Below are 18,481 nucleotides of genomic sequence, written 5' to 3'. Positions count from 1 at the left end.
CTATCCAGTGGCTAAATATTTAGCACTTTAACTATCAAGAAGAACCAACCAGTTTATAATACCGTTTTACTATCAGAGCATTTATAAATGACCTTAACTGAGTGGTTTATTTTGATCGACCAGCACAACTTACTTCAATTTCATATTTTCCAGAGTCAAATGTCATTGAATAATAAACATCTTCAACATTATTGATCAACTCTTGCATAACATGTGGATCTCGAGTTGGATTCGGTGAATCGACAGAGCTCTGTAAAAAGAAATTGATTTAAAAAAATACGAGAATAACAATAAGAGAAATCTAGTCAAAAGTGTATGGTCGTAGGTTTTGCATTAATGGGAAGTTAGAGAGTAGGATAAGATAGCTCTTTGTTTGTACCGTTTTCTCCACTTGAAGATTAAGTTTGAATCCACTGAACCGGTCATTATCGCACAGATGCATTCACTTTTTATTCTTCTCTAGTATTCCTTTATACCTTTTTCCAGTTGGTTGTTCTGTACCATATCCTTGACGCTTAGTCTTTCTCATATTACGCACTAGTAATTAGCTAAGTGGTACGTTTTATAAATTTCCAGTTGAAATCATTACTTGTTAGGCCAGTTAAGTCAGAACTGAAGGTTTTGACAGTACATAACACTGACTAAGGCATTACCTTATATTACAAAAATTAATTAAATTTTAAAACATTAACCATCGAATTTCAACTCAGTATTTTTCAGAGTATCGCAGAATGAGTGACAAAATGTCAATAAATATACAGGATTTAATCCTATGTGATGTCATGGGTGGACACAGCTAAGGCATCCCAAAATGGGGTTGGATATCCCTTTACTGATTCATCAGCGGGTGTCAATTCTCGGTAAAGTTTACTTTTGAAAATGATATTTACTTGGAATCATGTTAGAAGCCCTGTGATTCTATCCATTTAAATCAGTCAGTCACACGTAACGTTAGCATACTACATTAACATAGGGAGATAAAATTATTTTAAAACGAATCCCGAAGTAGGAGTAGTGACAACATCAGTAGTAGTAAAGATTTATTCTAGGAAAAAAAGATAAAAGACTTCGGGACTCCGGTCCCAGGGGAAGAAAAAGAGTGAAAGTGCCTGCGCCATTGAGTTTTAATTTAGTCGTTTTCTAACGTTAAGAAATGTTCAAGAACAATAAGTAAGTTTACACAGAAGAATGGTTGATTTAAAGAGCCATAGAGATGTATGGTATCCTAATAATAAGAGTATGATTCTTTACGTTTGTTATGTCCTATGACCCACCAAATATCAAGTGACAAAACCACCAACCAGAATACCAACTAAGAGAAGCGATGGAATTCCATCACTTTTGATACGAGACAATCCGTTAATCTTAGCAGAGAATGATGCCGAAAAAGCTGAAGCTTTATCGGAATATTTTAGCAAAGTTTTTTCTATCGGTAACTCCGCCTGGAGTCCCTCCGGGGGCTACTGCCGGTCCCAAGCCCGGATAAACGAGGAGGGTTGGGCATGGGGTTAGCGTCCCCATCCCGTAGAAAACTAACTCGCTAAAAAAACGCTAACCAGAAAAAGTTATTCAAACCTTTTAAACTCTGCCCTGGGAGTCAGAAGATCTTCATTTAGAAGAACTATGACGCCTCATGATGAAAGCCGAATTCCTTCGGAAGTTACGAGGCCGATGCCCCTTCTGACAACCAGAGCGACCATTTATTTAGGTACATGGAATGTTCGTACAATGTGGGACACCGGAAGAGCCTTCCAGATTGCTGCAGAAATGAGAAGATACAACCTAGAGGTACTTGGGATCAGTGAAACACATTGGACACAAGTTGGACAACAACGACTAACTACAGGAGAGTTCCTGTTATACTCCGGCCATGAAGAAGAAAATGCACCACATACACAAGGAGTTGCATTGATGCTGTCCAAACAAGCGCAAAATGCACTTATAGGATGGGAATCTCATGGACCAAGGATCATCAAAGCCTCGTTTAAAACAAAGAAAGAGGGCATTTCAATGAACATCATCCAATGCTATGCGCCTACCAACGACTACAATGAAGACGCTAAAGATCAATTCTACAATAGGCTGCAGTCAATAGTCGAGAAGTGCCCAACGAAGGACCTGACCATTCTGATGGGAGATTTCAACGCCAAGGTTGGAACGGACAATACTGGATATGAAGACATCATGGGACGACACGGACTGGGAGAAAGAAACGAAAATGGTGAGAGATTTGCAAATCTATGTGCCTTCAATAAGCTGGTCATAGGCGGCACCATATTCCCACATAAACGCATACACAAAACCACATGGACTTCACCGGATCACTCTACACAAAACCAAATCGACCATATTTGCATCAACAAAACGTTCAGGAGGACTATAGAGGACGTGAGAACCAAGAGAGGAGCTGATATAGCATCAGATCATCACTTACTGGTCGCCAAGATGAAATTGAAACTCAAGAAGCACTGGACAACGGGGCAGACAGTATCACAAAAGTTCAATACGGCCTTTCTTCAGGATACTAACAAACTCAACGAATTCAAGATAGTCCTCAGCAATAAGTTCCAGGCCTTTCATGATCTACTCAATGGAGAAGGAACTACTATGGAGGCAATCACTTCAACATGTCATGAGGTCCTGGGTCACAAGAAGCACCATCACAAGGAATGGATCACTGTTGATACACTGGATAAGATTCAAGAAAGGAGGAACAAGAAGGCAGCGATCAATACCAGCCGAACAAGAGCAGAAAAAGCCAAGGCACAAGCTGAATACACGGAAATAAACAAACAAGTGAAGAGGAGCATCAGAACCAACAAACGTAAATATGTGGAAGATTTAGCAACGACGGCGGAAAAGGCTGCAAGAGAAGGAAACATGAGAAAACTGTATGACACGACAAAGAAACTCTCTGGAAATCGCCGCAAACCAGAACGACCAGTGAAAAGCAAGGAAGGCGAGGTAATCACCAACATTGAAGAGCAACAAAACAGGTGGGTAGAACACTTCAAGGAACTCTTGAATCGACCAACCCCACTGAACCCACCCAACATCGAAGCAGCACCCACGGACCTCCCAATCAATGTTGGCCCACCAACAATTGAAGAAATCAGCATGGCCATCAGACAAATCAAGAGTGGCAAAGCAGCAGGACCGGACAACATCCCAGCAGAGGCACTAAAAGCAGACGTAGCGGCAACTGCAAGGATACTCCACATTCTCTTCAATAAGATTTGGGATGAGGAACAAGTACCAACAGACTGGAAAGAAGGACTACTGATCAAAATACCGAAGAAAGGCGATCTCAGCAACTGTGATAACTACAGGGGCATCACTCTTCTCTCAATACCGGGAAAAGTCTTCAACAGGGTATTGTTAAACAGGATGAAGGACTGCGTAGACGCCCAACTTCGTGACCAACAGGCAGGATTCCGTAAGGATAGATCGTGTGCAGACCAAATCGCAACTCTAAGGATCATTGTGGAACAATCAATTGAATGGAATTCATCACTCTACATCAACTTCATTGACTACGAAAAGGCATTTGATAGCGTGGACAGAACAAAACTATGGAAACTTCTTCGACACTACGGCGTGCCTCAGAAGATAGTCAATATCATACAGAACTCATATGATGGATTACACTGCAAAATTGTGCATGGAGGACAGTTGACAAAGTCATTCGAAGCGAAGACCGGTGTTAGGCAAGGTTGCTTACTCTCACCTTTTCTCTTTCTCCTGGTGTTCGACTAGATCATGAAGACGTCAACGTCTGAAGGGAAGTGCGGGACACAATGGACATCTAAGATGCAGTTGGATGATCTAGACTTCGCAGACGATCTGGCCCTTCTATCCCAAACGCAACAACAGATGCAGGAGAAGACGAACAGTGTGGCAGCAGCCTCAGCAGCAATAGGTCTCAATATACACAAAGGGAAAAGTAGGATTCTCCGATACAACACAGAATGCACCAATCCAATCACAATTGACGGAGAAGATTTGGAAGATGTAAAAACCTTTACGTATTTGGGCAGCATCATTGATGAACAGGGTGGATCTGATGCAGATGTGAAGGCGTGGATCGGCAAAGTAAGAGCAGCGTATTTACAACTGAGGAACATCTGGAACTCAAAGCAACTATCAACCAACACCAAGGTCAGGATTTTCAATACAAATGTCAAGACAGTTCTACTGTATGGGGCAGAAACCTGGAGAACTACGAAAGCCATCATCCAGAAAATACAGGTGTTTATTAACAATTGTCTACGCAAAATACTTCAGATCCATTGGCCGGACACTATTAGCAACAACGTACTGTGGGAGAGAACAAACCAGATCCCAGTGGAGGAAGAAGCGCTGGAAGTGGATAGGACACACATTGAGGAAAGCACCCAACTGCGTCACAAGACAAGCCCTCACATGGAATCCTGAAGGTCAAAGGAAAAGAGGGAGACCAAAGAACACATTACGCCGAGAAATGGAGATAGACATGAGAAAAATGAACAAGAATTGGAAGGAACTAGAAAAGAAGGCCCAGGATAGAGTGGGTTGGAGAATGCTGGTCAGCGGCCTATGCTCCATTGGGAGTAGCAGGCGTAAGTAAAGTAAGTTTTCTATCGGTAATGAGGAACGACCAATGATTCATCGTGACCGTGACGGCTCGCTGATGGATCCTGTAGTCATTGAGAAAGATACTGTTTTAAGGCTATTTCAGCATCTCAAACCTGATAAGTCCAGTGGTCCCGATGATATTCATCCTAGGATTATGAAAGCCATATCAGATGAAATTGCTGAACCATTAGCGATACTATTCGACATGTCTCTGAGACAGTCCAGACTTCCTAGAGACTGGAAAGACGCCATAATAAGTCCGGTGTATAAGGCTGGGAGTAGGGATTTAGTTAGTAACTATAGACCCGTTAGCTTAACTAGTGCAGTTGTGAAACTGATGGAGAAAATCATTCGGATAGCTGTTATAAACTATGTTGAAGGGCAAAATCTTTTCTCCAGGGCACAACATGGTTTTCGGAAAGGCCTATCTTGCTTGACAAATCTTCTCATTGCACGAGAAGAGTGGGCTGCGGCAAAGGATCGGAATGCTCCTGTGGATGTAATTTTCATAGATCTAAGTAAAGCCTTTGATAAGGTTTCACACTCTGGTCTTAAATTCAAACTGAAACGTTTTGGAATCCATAACACAGTCGTCGATTGGATAAGTAACTTTCTCCATGACAGGAGACAAAGGGTAAGGGTTAATGGGGCTCTCTCTTCGTGGGTACCTGTAAAAAGTGGGGTTCCCCAAGGCACAATCCTAGGTCCTCTTCTCTTTTTACTTTATGTAAATGAATTGCCAACTGTAGCAAAATCATCCGTTCTACTCTTCGCTGATGACATAAAGATTTGGAGACCCATACATAGTATGTCGGATAGAATAGTATTACAGGACGATCTTAGCTCATTGGTGGCATGGTTAGACAGGTGGTCACTAGAGGTAAATCCTAATAAGAGTGTAGTGATGCAGTTAAATAACTCTGATGAATCGTATGACTATACACTACGTGGATTCGTGCTACCCAAAGCAAGGAACTATAAAGACTTAGGAGTTATATTAAGCAATGATCTCAAAACGACTAGTCACTGTAAGGTTGCTGCTGCAAAAGGATATAGGGTATTATGGTCAATTCGTAGGTCTTTTCAGTATTTAGATGATGAAATGTTTGGATTACTATACCCGATTTATGTGCGACCACATTTAGAATACGGGATTCAAGCAGCGAGTCCTTGTTTCAAATATGAAGCAGATATACTAGAAAGAGTCCAACGACGAGCTACTAAGATGGTACAAGGTCTAGCTGGCCTATCTTATGAAGATAGACTGAGACACCTTAACTTATTTCCGTTATCTTACCGTAGAGTACGGGGTGATCTAATATTGGCTTATCGTATACTGAACGATGACCTTGGTATTAACATGTCTTATCTTTTGCTTCCGTCTAGAACCGATCATTTGAGAGGACATTCGAAGAAAGTTCAAAAACCGAGATCAAACCGTTTACGTCTGGAGTTCCGTTTCTCGCACTGAGTAGTGAATTACTGGAATTCCCTACCGGAACACGTAATATCAGCACCGTCTGTTAATATATTCAAAACGAGATTGGACCTCCACAGTATTACAAACTGCAAGGATTAATATAGGTCGACAGACCTCCTATCCTTATTACTGAAGACTGAAGACTTCTATGACCTTTTTTGTCGTACTAAACTAATTACACGTCAACTAGCACCAACAATTTTGAGTCAGCTCTGAGTCCATAGTGTTCCTCTGTATAACGACTTCCTGCTTAGCCCAGACCGTTCATTACAAAACACAAATATCAGCCTCCGCTGTATGAATCGTATATTTCAGACATATATGGTTTATATGCAAACAGACCATATTGCATCACACCATAAAGTAAAAAACAATGATCATACAAGATCAATTCAAAAGTGCGGAATACTGTAATTGATGAATTGGGAATTAGTTAAGAATGGTAAATCGTATAACAGTAGCGGAATATATCATTACTACATATTCCTGATGTTGTGACCTTGTATGCACGCATCAAGTTACTGGCAACCAGATAGCATAAATAGCATTCGTAAGATGATATTTATCGAACCAAACTACTTATCTGCTCTACCATTTCATTAATCACAAGACATCCCAACGAACTTGACCGAATACATCACTAATAACCCATTGGAACTAGCTAATCATAGGATTATATAATACCCCCATGCTTAAAAAAGCAACACGATTACGATTAATTAAGCTTGTAATTACAAATTAAACAGAAATTTTAAAATATTGGAACTTCCCGTTGTATAAATTAGAACGACATTAATAAGCAAAGAAAATTGCTCTCAACTAGATCTTCATTGAACTTTAATAAACAGTAATATTTATATCCATATATTAAAAAATATCGGATCAATTAGGGTGGTTTGTGGGTTATACTAATATTTATGTAAACATTTTGCTGATCATGTTTAGTTATGTAATCTACTTCGCTGTTATTATTAACTCAAAAACTACCTCAAACAATCATTACTTAGCGTACAACTGCCCTCATCTGCAACTCTTTCAACGTTGAACACGCCAGTTGTACCAAACTTTTGCGACTATTTAATCGTATATTTAGTGGGTAAATGCCTTACTACTAGTGTGATTTTCATCACGAATCTCAAATCAAACACTAACCCTTACTATGTTGGTGTCTTTATCAAGTAGACAGTTGTAAACAACTAGAGATTCTTGGAATGAAATCTCCAGTGAAAATTATGCATAAATATGCAACACTTAACCAATGAGTTAACGAAAAATGGCCATGAATGCTGGACACTATACACTTATTGAACATAGAAAACGTTGTAGATAACCTCATCCTGTCCATAAAAAATGTGCATATATTTGAAAAATTCTCAAGAACAAAACAGGTGGAATGAACTATTCACAAATAATATCAAAAACTGGTAAATAACATACATTACTTGTTTGTTTAGATAAAGTAAGCGGTTGAAATGATGAGACCGACTTCTCAACTTCGTCAATACCATTCGGTAGTTTCGAACGCTAAAATGGTTGAAGAAAAGAAAAGGAAACAATGAATATAAAATAAACACCCATAACATCAACAGCAGAAAATCTGCGTTTCAGTTTTTAAAAATATATGTGAGCTAATTAAAGCATATTATGACGATTTATGTTATGTCTTTGGTTTTTGAAGTATGGGTGGTATAAATTTACTAGCGAATTACGGAATATTTTTACTTTACATTTTTAATTCCGGATACTTTGTATGATTTGAATAATCCCGATAGATATTGCTTTTTCTGCTTTCTTGGGACGAGTGTAGATTAACTGTTGTTTTTTACAGAATAAATTAATTGTGGCTAGCAGTGGAATCTATGACGGAGGTTTCTACTCGTTTGGGATTCGTCATCTAGATGTACCTGGATCCCAGTTTCGTTTTTTTAGAACCTATAATAAAGTTGATTCTCGTCAGAAATTTTGCTACACTAGAGGAAATCATCGAAAAATTATAAAGCAATGGACAATTACTCTTGTTTTTAAAGATTCCCTACAGTGGATGTTAATTCGGGATGTAGGTCAATCAATCAGTCTTCATAAGTCCTAAACCAAATTCTGCATACATCGAATGAAATCTGTCAATTTTATCTAATGATATATAATACCCAAAAGAATTCAAATTTCTCGGTTGAAGATCAACTCTATGGAATCCTTCAAAAAGATATATAGAAATATACATCCAGAAAGAATTTTCGAAACTTAAAAATATCGCTTTGTTCAAAGGTCACATACTATACAATTATTAACCACATCTTATATCTTTCCAAATTTATGTATAAAAAATTGTTCCATATTCTTTTCATTGAATTTACATGATTGACAGCATGTAACCAAAATTGTTTAATTTCTTTTTAACAATTATTTATTTTCACAGTCGAAATCACGAGTCAATCTAAACTGTGCCATCAATGACAGCCTCTATCCTAGCTAGGAATACATGTTGAGGTAGGTGGCGGTTAGATACACGTAGCCTATGTCACATTTACATTGGTTAGCGAAATATCACAGCCTTATTAATAGTTTTCCATCCTCATTTGGTCCCCTATGTTTAACTTCAATACTGTTCAATTGGCTGTTCCAAGGTACACAAGTAATGCATTAGTAACACCTACAGTCAAAAACTTCCAACATACGCCGGTCTTACACTTTTATAGGTCCCTACCATAGCTATGGTACAGAATAGATTGCTGTACAGTATACTCTCACTGGTTGGAAAATGGATATCGCGCCTACGACACTAATAAGGCAAGTCGATGAAAGCCAAGAGAGTTATCTGAATCCATTCTGAGGCTTCCTCAGAAACCAACCCTCCAAGGTTTATGAGATTTTCAAACTAAAGAAAGTGTTTAAAAATCCCCATCATATAAAAATACTAATATTTGTACAAAGGATATTCTTTTCAACAAATTCTCCCCAGGTTCTACAATTATGTATACAAGTGGTTGGTTTGCTATGCTACTTCACTACCTATACAAAATCTACGTTTTAACACTAATTTGCCTCAAGCAAAACTTAGCATTTAGTGGCGAAAAAACACACCCTGAATCCGCTTGTATTCAGAGGCGTTTAGAAAGTGATGAAATTTCTAAATACTCTCCACAAATAGTAACGAAACTACTAAATCCTGACATAAATAAACTCCAAATCAGTGGTAATGAACATTTCAAAAAAGTGGTGAACCCGTCAAATGGAAGAGTAAATTATAACCTCTAAAAGCAATAATTTTAGGGTAAAGTCTATTTGTAGTGTTCGAAATGTGAGAAGCCTATTAGGACTCAAAATGACCTTTTTCAACTAGGTTTTGGTAAGTTTATTAATAGATTATCAATAAGACATGTTTTGATGCAATTATTTGATTCGTACAAACAAAAATTACCTTATGAGTAACGACATGACCATTAGCTAATGAACCTTACCATTTTGTCCTACTCCATTCTAAGATACTTAGTATCATGTCGCAATCGTAAATATTGAAAGCTTTACGTCTTTCACAAGAATGAGTATTGCATCATACTATCCATCAATAAGTGTATTAGATGATCGATGAACCAGGTTTGTTTTACCTAGGACAATGCCTTGAAAAGCGCTGGCACGGCCGAGGGTGAGAGAGTCAGCTCTCTCTCTTGAAATGCTTTCACATGACTACGCGTATAAAACCACTGCCAGGAAAGTCCTACTCACTATCTTCTCGCAAAGGGGTGTTTTTTACGAAATTGAGAGAATGTAAAGTGAATATCTGGCGCTTTAACCGGATTGGTGGACATGGAAAGTCCACCTAGGAAAGTCGGAAACCCCTGATTCCCAACCTATGGTGCACATCGGCTCCAGGATCCCGAGGAGAAAAATGGCATATAAGTCAATCATTGGTCACCAGATACCATGGAAATGCATCTCCTGACGTTGCTCCACCGCCTTGTGGATCGGACCTTTAGATCAAAGGCCCTGGGTGTGGCCTTCTAAGAAAAGCACCTGCTTCGGTTTGGGCACCCGGGCAGTATCATAGCCCATACACAAGTCGTGACTTATGTGGCGCATATGTGTTTAGTGATGCTCTGTACCAATATTTATGTTCAAATAAATAAATAAATAATGCCTAGGGCAATTGATGCTATCTTGCTCTTTGGACATTGGTATTTTTAACAAATCTATAACTAAACGGTTAAGAAATAAGCATTTTGATTAGATCAAGAAATTTGAGAACACGACACTACTACAACATTTCGAACTTCATAAGAGGTGGGGAAACGAAGTGGATTTAGTTAATTACAGCAAATAAATAGGTCAATAGTAATAAGGTTATTTGGAGTTATTCAACGAAAACATTAATACTGAAACTAGTACCAAACTGAAGTGTCTCGAAGTTATCGATCGCCGACTACTACCATTTTTTGGACGATTTAAATAATGACTTACCATAACCTATTATACTCTTCAATTGTATTGCAACGCGCGCTATTTAAAAAGGACAGTGGTATTTTTCCTCGCTGAGTAAATTTCTTTGTTTTGATCGTTTATTACGTATCAAGACTACTGTTTTTCACTTTAATTGAATTTATTTCAGTTAAAGTATTCGACTAAAGTATCGTTTTTACTGTTTTGTCGTTGGTACTCTTGAGTACCTCTTTTTCAACTGTATCTGTTAGTACTTTTGGTCCTAGCAATCTACAGCCCTTCACTTTTGGTCATTGATAAATTTTTTTTTGTTCTGAGTATCATCACAGTTTAAAAAAGAACCCCTCCTAAATGACCGGACAGTGTAAAAAAAAGCAGTTGTCAACGTCCGGGTTGTCGTTATCCTGTTGAAAGCGGCATGCAGTGCGACGAGTGCAAAGGCTGGTACCACGAAGTTTGCACGAACTTAACGCCTGCTGCTTTCAAACGGTTCAGTAAGAAGGGTTGTGTGTGGCTTTGTCAACAGTGCTGCTCGGATGCAAACAGTTTGCTAACCGAGGCCATCTCACTGGTTGATGCTGCAAAGAAGTGTTTTAGCAAGCATAGTCGGAACGCGTCAAACATCAGTCGATCTGTCGACACGCAAATCAACGTGAAGGAAACTAAGGTTAGTCCGGTGATAGATGACTCACCCCCGTCAAAGAAGGAAAAGCAGTCTCCAAAGAGGCCTGCCTTAAAAAAAAGCTCAAGAAAAGTAGGGTCTTCTGTTCCCCGTCTCCCAGATGGGATCCAACAGGAAACACCTAGGAGCCGCAATCGCAAGGCTCGATCGGTTTCAAATGGTAAACATAACACGACCCCTCAGGTCGTCGACATCCCCCCAAAACCCAACACTAGGTTTGACGCAACTGTTATTGCTTCTACCAGCACCGTTGACGAATGGGTAAAGGCTGTAAGGAAGAAAAGTATTGATATAAAAGGGAAACCTGCCCCAGTAAAAGTGGTTGAAAAATCGAAAGCTGATCATAGCGACAGATCAGCTATTTTTCATAGAATTAAGGAGAGTGATAGCTCTGAACCTAAAGCTCGTTTTGAGCATGACATTGTACTGATTAGGCAGCTGCTTAATCAACTCATGCCTCAAAATATGACTGAGGTCACCTTGCTAAAGGTGTACAGACTAGGGAGTCTAACGGACTCGAAACCAAATCATTCCAGACTGCTTAAAGTAGTATTCGGCTCTTCGAACGAACGTGACCTAATTTTACAAAATGGACACAAATTAAAGGGTTCAGGAGTCTTTATCCGAAATGACCTACCGTTGGCAGACCGTGTTAAAAGACGGGAAGCCGAGAAAGAACTACAACATAGGTTAGACGCTGGCGAAAAGGACCTAAAAATTGTAAATTTTCGGGTTGTAAGACTTCGACAGAGAATGATGCCGAAGCCACTCTGGGTGAAGCACGAAGGCACTTAAACAGGCTTCGGATCTGTTACACCAATGCACGAAGCTTACTTAATAAGCGATCGGAACTAGGTGTACATATTGACTCTACAAAGCCAGATATAATCGCAGTAACAGAAACCTGGCTGACACAGGCTATAGATAGTATAGAACTTGATTTCGAGGGCTTTACGTTAGTAAGGGCCGACAGAACACAAAAGCGCAAAGGAGGGGGAGTAGCTCTATTCATTAGGAATGCTATCCCATTTACCATTATCGATAGTGTATCCCATGAGAGTGGGACGTGTGAATTAGTTAGTCTTCGCTTAAAATGCAAGGGACAAGAGCTGCTGATTGGTTTGGTCTATCGCAGTCCAAGCTGTGAGGCAAATGAGATCCTGTTAAGCAGTCTCAATACTTGGTCCCAAAGTGGTCGATGTCTAATCCTAGGGGACTTTAATGCACCTATGGTAGACTGGGAAAATCTGCGAATTAAATCGTCGGAGAATTCTTTCGAGCAGGAACTAGTTGATGGGGTTATCACATGTGCTCTAGTGCAACATGTGAAAGAAGCGACAAGGTACGATCCGGACACTGAATCATCCTTATTAGATCTTATACTGACTCACTATGAGGATGATGTTGCGAACCTCCATCATATGCCACCCTTAAGTAAAAGTGACCACGCAGTTTTAACTTTCGACTTCCATATAACTGCCAGTCATGAGGACGCGTCAGTCCAGTCCAGACCCAACGTCTGGAAAGCAAACATACCAGACATCATGCACTCAGCATCGTTAATAGATTGGACAATAGACCCAGAGTCCTCCATTGAAACGGCCTGGGACGCATTTCGAAATTCATACTTAAAAGTTACCACACCTCACATCCCTTGGACTATACCAAAGGGGCCGAAAAACTCACCACCATGGTTCAGTAGGGAGGTCCGTATCCTTCTCCGTAAGAAAAGGAAAACGTAGGATATATTTAGGTTACTGGGGACTGATGAGTCAAAATCTCAGTATCGAAAGGCTCGGAACACTTGTGCCTCGACCCTCCGTAAGTCTAGAAAATTGTACGAAGAAAAACTTGTTAAGGAATCCATAGAATGTCCTAAACGCTTGTATTCCTATATAAACCAAAGGACAAGGAGAAAAGGAAATATTCCTGCTCTATGAGGAGACAGTACTGCTTCATCATTAGTGGAGGACGACTTTGGTAAGGCTCAAGCGTTCTCGAACTACTTTAGCAACGTGTATACCATAGAAGCGCCCTTCTCGTCAGCGTATACAGATCCCCCATACATACACTGGATAGCGTGACCATTAAAGAACTCGATGTCTTTGGTCTGCTAAATAAGCTTGACATAGGTAAATCCACGGGGCCCGATGAATTACATCCTAGGCTACTGAAGGAATTATCTAACTTCGTTGCAAGCCCTTTAAGTACATGCTTTAACCTATACGTTACGCAGGGTCGCTTACCGAAAGATTGGAAAAACGCCATAGTAAGTCCTGTCTTCAAAACAGGCACGAAACACAAACCTGAGAACCACCGCCCCGTTAGCCTAACTAGTGTGGTTGTTAAAATATTAGAAAAGATTATTCGGAAGGAGCTGTTTAAGTATCTCGATAAAAACCGGATCCTCTCGGAGAAGCAGCACGGCTTCAGAATAGTTTATTCTTGTCTCACTAACTTATTAGTGGCTCGTGAAAGCTGGTGTGCTCTTAAGGACCAAAAGCTACCTGTAGACGTCGCCTTCATTGATTTCAGTAAAGCTTTTGATAAAGTTCCGCACAACCGGCTGTTATATAAGCTAAGAAAAGTCGGGATTGGAGGCAATTTATTGATGTGGATAAAAGACTTCTTAGTTGGGCGTCAACAAAGAGTAAGGGTGAACTCAAAGTTATCTAGCTGGGAAACTGTGCTTAGTGGAGTGCCCCAGGGTACAGTTTTGGGGCCAGTGCTATTCCTCTTGTATGTAAATGACCTTCCTTGTCTCCTATCATCATCGGTCTTGCTATATGCTGACGATGTCAAGATATGGAGAACGATACGATGTGAGGGTGATAGCTTAGAACTTCAAAATGACCTGAAGAAGTTATCTGAATGGTCTCAAACATGGCAGTTGCCGATAAATACTTCCAAGTGTGTTGTGATGCATATCGGTCATCAAGGCACAGATACATACACGATGAATAACACTGAGCTACCTGTCGTCCAGACATATAATGACTTAGGAGTTATCGTTAGTCAAGACTTAAAGACTACTGCACACTGCCGTGCAATAGCCGCCAAAAGTTTTAGAACGTTATGGTCAATACGTAGGGCTTTTAGTCATGTCGACGCTAAGACGTTTTTGACTTTGTATACAGTGTTCGTTCGTCCTAAACTTGAGTACTGCATACAAGCGACTAGCCCTTGCTTAAAAAAAGACAGTGAGCTTCCGGAAAAGGTTCAGAGAACGGCGACTAAGCTGGATCCCGGAATAGCGAAGCTTCCGTATGAATCTCGACTGGCCAAGCTGAACCTTTTCCCGTTGTCATATCGCAGAACTAGAGGCGACTTGATTACAGTCTACAAATTGCTTAGTGATAAATTTGCACCTAACATGCCCTCATTTTTCTTGTCTTCCAAAACAGAGAATTTACGAGGACACTCCAAAAAAGTTCACAAGCCGAGAACAAATTACTTGTCAGCTGACTATCGACTTTCCCATCGAATCATCAACGAGTGGAATTCACTACCTCAGCACGTGGTTGAGGCTCCATCCGTCGACTCTTTCAAAAGAAAGTTGGATCAACTGAGAGACCACCATTGCCAGGACTAACATAGGCCATCGAGCCTCCTGTCCTTCCCAAACTGAAACTGAAACTGAAACAGTTAATTTGACACTTATTCCGAGCTAGACGTTATAAAAACCATAGAACCAACTAGTAAACAACACCACTTCTCAGTTTTCCATTTTACTCTAGCAATTAGCTGAATATATAGACCAAGACAGTTTCACACTGATTCAGCAACTAAAATCTTACTTCAAAAAGTTGTCTAGTCATGTATTTGTAAGGGTTTGGAATATGTTAGTGAATAACAGAAATAAATAAGTTTAATATGAGAATGGATTCGGAATACGTATACTTTGTACAGTCGTTGATCAAGACAAATGATTGAAGAAACGAAGCGAAGAGAAGAAAGCGAAGCAAAATGACGCGCGATGGAGGTGTGTGAGCCAACTCATAGTCAGAAAAAATAAGTTACGGATATGTGGTGAATAAAATGGGAATTGAACACACATGCGCTTACATGAAAACAGTATAGGTTGATAAGCGAATAATTAACAAGGTCAAAACGTGGCTCGAGAAGAATGAATAAGCTGGTTTGCCTAGAAGCTGGAATAAGCTACATGGCTCGACATAGGACCAGCCACTATGACTGACTTGTGACATGTAGATATGGTGTAATTATAAATTCATCGGTCACGGTATTCTTGTCCCACAAATAATCAAACCTTTAGTCTCAAATGACTTTAACTGAAAGCACTGCAAAGTTATTACCATCTATTTACTTGCCTCAATTAGGCACTACACATTTAATCCAATTAGAATAAACCTGTAAACATCACGTCATTTAGCATAATTCTTGCAAAAATGTTCGATGTAAGATTGGAATGGAAAAACTGAGACGGCCAAAGAATATTGTAATCGAGGAGTAAATAACAGGAAAACCAAACTTTAGGTTCGTGCGAAATTTAATACGTTCAACAATGTGCTGAAAAGCAACTATATTTTTCGAAGCCGTGTTTACTTCATTTAAATGAAGTTCACTCTAGGCTTATAACAGTAATGCGTAAGAAGGCACATGAAACACGTAAGATTAGCTCAAAAAATATTGAGCGAAGTAAATATTCTGCCCGTTTTCAGTTCCCTCGAATAGAACTGGCAACGCAAATAATTCTGTATGGCTTTATTATATTTACAACCACATGTTTTTTTTCAGACAATCAATGTGTACATTTTTGGCTATACTAAAATTAAATACATTGTCATAACAACCTTTACTCTTTGCATCAAATAAATATCTGTATAAAACAAACAAGAATAACCCTTGAAGCACTTCTAACATACGACAGTTATGTTAAACTCACTTGAGAGACAAGACGCAATATCTTATCCATTTTATTTAGAGACACGAAAATGACCGCTGCCTTTTAGACACATACCACAAGGTCAATGAGCACTCAGTGAAGTAGAAAAACAAAACATCAGATTTCTAAGATCTCATCACATAGGACATGACTAGTTTCCAACATAAAAACTACAAAAGTGAGCACGTCCTTGATTTATCTCAAGACGAACAAGATGAATAGAAAAATAGGAGACACCAAACTGTTAACCATCACACATAAATCTAGTTTTCAATATATACAATATCCTTACAACAGCCCTAGAAGAACCGACCGAATCTTTTAAGATCGCCTTTTGTCGTTTTAGTACGGTTCCAAATCCTTAATAATGTTTGATGTGCGTCAGTCTAGCTACTCGAGTGTACTAACTCTAGTCATTGTCGTCGTTATTTGAGGGCTTGTTCATCTTAAAGTCCAAGTGAGCCTGTTTGTCTCAAGTCAAAAAGGTTTCCGGAACCAGGAGCCATCAGCTTGTTGGACAATAGATTAGCTGGTTGTTATGTGAAAAAGAATACAGAGAAAGTCTGGATGTTGAGAGAATATGTTTGTTTCAAGAGGTAAATAAATAAGTTTATTAGTTACTAAAGCAGACAGAGTGAACAAAAGGAAAATTTCGGATGAAAGACAAAACGGAGATTGTGATGAGCAAGTAATGAAAAAATAACTAGGTCTGGTACTAATAACGGTAGATTGGTTAGGAAACATGAATCAGTCACATTTATTCCGAGCCAGAGATATCGTTATATTCGATGTTTTTAGTATCGGTGACTGTGGAGTGAGAATTATAATACAAACGTTCTTTGATAAATACTCCAGTAATTAAGTTCACTGGCATATACGGTTCATATAAACACCACACATTCCAATCATACAGGACGAACATCCGTACTTAAGTCAGAGATCCTAAATTATTTAGTTGTCTTCAATGCTTAAGCGGATCCGTTTCTTCCATGGCCCCCACGTGGATGGAACTGTTGACATACTGCCTGTCATAATTTCTGGAGACGCCAAGTAACCAATCAGAGAACTGGAATTTAAATAAAGCTTCTTCGATCTGGAATCATGAAAGCTTTCTAGAGTAGGACAATGAACAGAGACCTGAACGCCCAAATCTCTTTCAATAATCGAGGTAGGATGATCCCCTACTATCCATGCACCTGTAGGTTGGATGTTAGATATCTTTAAAAAAGTGTAGATTCACTTCATACATATGATGTGAAGATCAAGATCCATTTGTACTTTAACTGGTGACAACGAAGATTTATAGTTGCAGTGGACCGTAACCACACGGCCTTTGAAGCTGAGCATATGATTACTAAAAATATTTGTATTCAACAAATGACACGAAGAGTATGTTAACAATGGAGAACGTGGGAACATTCAGTTCAATCCAATCGGATGGCACGGCTCAGCCTTGCGGACAGTGTCATTCTGTATAACTTGTCTTTACATTGAATATATTATCCTATCGTTAACTTAAATGTACTAGATGAGCACAAGTGAGAGCATTGTATTTGGTATTCCTAACCATCCGTCAATTAAGTAAAAATGAATCATTAGTTCGTAAAAATACCACAATATTATGGTTAACATGATTCATCATTGTGATAGCTTATTCAAAAGACATAATGTACCACTTTGTTTTTATCAGCGTTTGCCGATACCTACACAGCCTAATTATCACTTGTGGAGCACAGGCTTCTGACTAGCAATGTCCACCTTACTCTGTCTTGAATTTAGTTGATGGTCGTTGTGTTGTATTTCAGTATCATGGTTTTTCCCTTCTGTATGTTGAGATTTGCTGATGCAGAGATTGCTGCTAAACTAGTTGTCTGCATTTGCATTTGTTCATAGGCATCGGATAGAAGAACCAGACTTTTTGCGAAGTCCAAATCTTGTAACTGATTCTGAGCTGTCCAATGTAGTCCGCGCTTTCTCTCAGACGTAGAGGTTTTCATAATCCAGTCAACTACTAGAAGAGAAAGAGTAATGGTAAGCAGCCTTGTCTGACACCTGCCTTTGTTTTGGATGCATTTGTCAATTGCATTCCACACAGGAATTTGCAGTGTAGTCCGTCGTATGTATTTTGGATAATGTTGATGATCTCAGGCACACAATAGTGTCGAACAAGGTTCCATTAGGTTTTTCTGTTCACACTGTCAAAGTCTTTCTCATAGTCAAAAGAACTGATGTATAGCAACGAACTCCATTTAATTGATTGTCCATCGATTGTCCGTAGTGTTTCGATTTGGTATGTACATCATAAATTATCACGAAACACAGACTACTGATCTTCGAAGTTGGGCGTCTACTGAACCTTTCATTC

The 18,481-nt window shown here is 39.4% G+C and overlaps 1 protein-coding gene across 1 annotated transcript in view; it reads right to left on the bottom strand.

Moving 5' to 3' along the window:
- Window positions 1-16,204, bottom strand: part of BUB3_5 (mitotic spindle checkpoint protein Bub3) — a 73,772-nt gene extending 57,568 nt beyond the window's left edge. Inside the window, exons 1-3 of the mRNA XM_051216899.1 lie at window positions 16,117-16,204; window positions 7,532-7,618; window positions 134-250 (exon numbers count right to left, since the gene is read on the bottom strand). Coding sequence (XP_051065530.1) covers window positions 134-250; window positions 7,532-7,618; window positions 16,117-16,146 — 234 coding nt within the window. The 5' untranslated portion in view covers window positions 16,147-16,204. The remainder of the gene's footprint in view (window positions 1-133; window positions 251-7,531; window positions 7,619-16,116) is intronic.
- Between the last annotated feature and the right edge of the window lie 2,277 nt (window positions 16,205-18,481).

The sequence above is a fragment of the Schistosoma haematobium genome, chromosome 6 (genome assembly GCF_000699445.3).
Source record: "Schistosoma haematobium chromosome 6, whole genome shotgun sequence".
NCBI classification, from domain to species: domain Eukaryota; kingdom Metazoa; phylum Platyhelminthes; class Trematoda; order Strigeidida; family Schistosomatidae; genus Schistosoma; species Schistosoma haematobium.
The sequence above is the reverse complement of the archived record's forward strand: the minus strand, read 5'-3'. Positions and strand labels throughout refer to the sequence as shown.